At 28.8% G+C, this 2,973-nt stretch overlaps 1 protein-coding gene across 3 annotated transcripts in view; it reads left to right on the plus strand.

Annotated features, from left to right (window-relative positions):
* LOC111620495 (putative ATP-dependent RNA helicase DHX30) overlaps positions 1 to 2,973 on the plus strand; it is a 29,177-nt gene that overhangs the window by 22,168 nt on the left and 4,036 nt on the right. For all 3 annotated transcript variants that reach the window (XM_023362417.1, XM_023362415.1, XM_023362416.1), the window contains exon 8: positions 822 to 912. In XM_023362417.1, the coding sequence (XP_023218185.1) occupies positions 822 to 912 (91 nt within the window). The remainder of the gene's footprint in view (positions 1 to 821; positions 913 to 2,973) is intronic.

The raw sequence follows: 2,973 nt of genomic DNA on the forward strand, positions 1-2,973 counted from the left end.
GTTCTGGATGGCCAGTTGAAGCCAATGAAAACAAAATAAAGGTACTGATTGAAGCAAACTGCCGAATAACAACACGTGAAATCACTAAGAGATTAAATTTGTCAAATTGAACTGTTTATGATTACTTGAAACAAATTGGTTTCGTTTCAAAGCTTGATATATGGGTTCCACATGTTCTTAAAGAGAGATGCTCTCTTTGGTCGGATTTTAAGGAATTTTTTTTTTCTTGAGCTTTTATCAGACAATTTAACAATTGATTCAAAAGTGTACTGCCATCGAGTAAACAAATTGAGTAATATCATCAAACAGAAAAGGAGGCCAGAATTGATCAACAAAACAGGTGTAGTGTTTTACCACAATAATGTCAAATTTCATACAAGTTTGGTAACTCATCAGAAACAGTTATAACTTAGATGGAACATGCTATCACACCAACCATATTCGCCAGATCAAGCACACTCAGATTATTACTTGTTTTCCGGTCTATACAATTTTTTTTAACTGTAAGACACTTATTTGAAATGACAATGTCAAAAATCATTTGGATCGGTTTTTTGTAAGCAATGATCAAAACTTTTATGAATGTGAAATCATGCTACTACCAGAAATGATGACAACAGGTATTTGACCAAAATGGTCGCTATATAATTCAATAAAATATTTATTTATTATAAAAATATTGTTTTTTTCCCCACGGAAANATTATTATTATTATTATAAGATTTTTCTATTTAAAGATTTTATATCATCAGAAATCAGTATTAATATGGTTTCTAGAGAATCTGTTATCAAAAGTAATATTTCAATAAATTTTTTTGTAGATGTATTAATCCAGTATTAACGATAGCAGCAATGCTTACTGGTAAAAATCCATTTAATGTTAATTTAGAAGACAATGCAGCAATAAGAGAGGTAAACATTTAATAAATTAGTATATAATTGTAACAAAGATTTTACTTTGTTACAATTATAATACTCAATTGTAACAAGATTTTAATAAAGTAAATAAATAAAAAGTAAAATCTTGTTACAATTGTATAGATAAAATAAATTGTTATAATATTATATAAATGAAATAATTTTAAAGGAAGTGTGGACTATTTACAGATCATTAAACACTAGTTCATTGAAACTTTCAACATCTTTAATTGTAAAATGAATGAAGTTCTATTTAGTTCACATCCTGTTTCATAATTGGTATAATTTTTTTTTAATATATCATTTCATACAGTCATATAATAACAACATTTTGTTAGCCATTTCTTTGTGGTATTATATAATTAAGGCTGAATTATCATAATGTAATTTTGTTTATGGAAATAGAATGGCTTATTTGTTTTACCAGGAACCAGTTTAGATTGTAAAGCAGGAAAGAATCTATTGTACTTTCTTAATTATTGGGTTGTTCGGAAAGTAATTTCATTCTTTTTACCACTAGACAGATTAGTTGTATTTTTCCCGCCATTTTCATTCTAAACCATATTATCATTATATATTTTGACAGCTAGCATTTTAAGGCTTATTTGTAAAAAATTTTGTTTGATTTTGTGCAATTGTTTATTTTTTGTGTCCCATCAAATATGGAAGATTGAAAACAGCATTTTTGGCATATTTTGCTCTTTTATTACCAAAAAGGTAAGAATGCTGTTCAAGTGAGAAAAAATTTGTGTGATGTGTATGGAGATGATGTGTTGAGAGAAAGACAGTGCCAAAACTGATTTACAAAATTTTGTCTGGGCAATTTCAATATTGAAGATGTATCATATTCTGGATGGCCAGTTGAAGCCAATGAAAACAAAATAAAGGTACTGATTGAAGCAAACTGCCGAATAANGTGCAACTTGGTAAGATCTCTTTTGCCTCTAGAAAGATGGACCTCTTCATATCTGAAAATGCTAAAATGATATCAAGTTATTTTAATTTTATAAAACTTATTAATAAATTAAAAATATGATTAAAAATTGCAGCCTGGCATCATTACAGATTGGTAAGGATGGAAAAGAAAATGATGTCTGTATGATCTGCCAGTACCAATTCTAAATTTGTAATTTTAATTTGATATTTTTCTGTTCTTTTAAAGGATGTTTTTTAAATTTCACGGCCAAGCAGCCTAAAAAGGAAGGTCAGGTCATCAAATGTTTGTATTCTGGAACACTAGAAGTGAATAAATGTTGGTTACCAGTTTTGGACAGACTGTCTTCAAATTAATTTTAATAAATAATTGCTTGTTATTATTTATGATGCATATACAGAAATACATTTTCTTGATTAATATTATTTGAATAAATCAGTCATGTTCCTTTATTTCAAAAATTAACCTTAGTTTCATCACAGATATTACAATAAATATTAAGTGTTCAGTATTACACATCTTTTTCACGGTCATATTCAATTAAACTGAAGTAGTTCAATGTTGTCTGAAAAATTTCTGTTAAAATTTTATCTTTCTAAAAATAAATTTCTTGTGAACCAATGTTAAATCTTTGGAATTTTAATAATTATTATGTTGAGTTTAGTGAGTTATACTTGATTGACACTGGTTGCTGTGTACTATACTGGACCAGAGTCAAGGCACAGTAACCAAAATAAGACAAAAACTAAATAAGTGTGTCAGTGTGTATGTCTATATTCAGGAATTTCCTAACAATATGACATGTATTCAATATAGTGGCCTTCTGTAGTGTGATGTATGTGTTTCTATTCAATTGTAATGTTCCCAGGCTTTTGTGTAGTGTGTGTGGTATCACACCTGTACAGGAGAGAACGACAGGTACAATAAGCATGCTTTCCATCCTCCACAGATGCCTTATTTCCTGGGCAAGTTCTGAGTACTTGCTAATTTTTTCAGTGAATGTATTTTGTATATTGTGAGTGTTTGGAATGGATATGTCCGTAATGTATGTGATTTTATTGTGTTTGTCAATGAGTGTGATGTCTGGTCTGTTGTGGTAAATTGTTTTATCTGTGATTATG

This window comes from Centruroides sculpturatus, unplaced genomic scaffold (assembly GCF_000671375.1).
Source record: "Centruroides sculpturatus isolate CEXI.00-Female unplaced genomic scaffold, Cexi_2.0 scaffold28, whole genome shotgun sequence".
Classification (NCBI taxonomy): Eukaryota; Metazoa; Arthropoda; class Arachnida; order Scorpiones; family Buthidae; genus Centruroides; species Centruroides sculpturatus.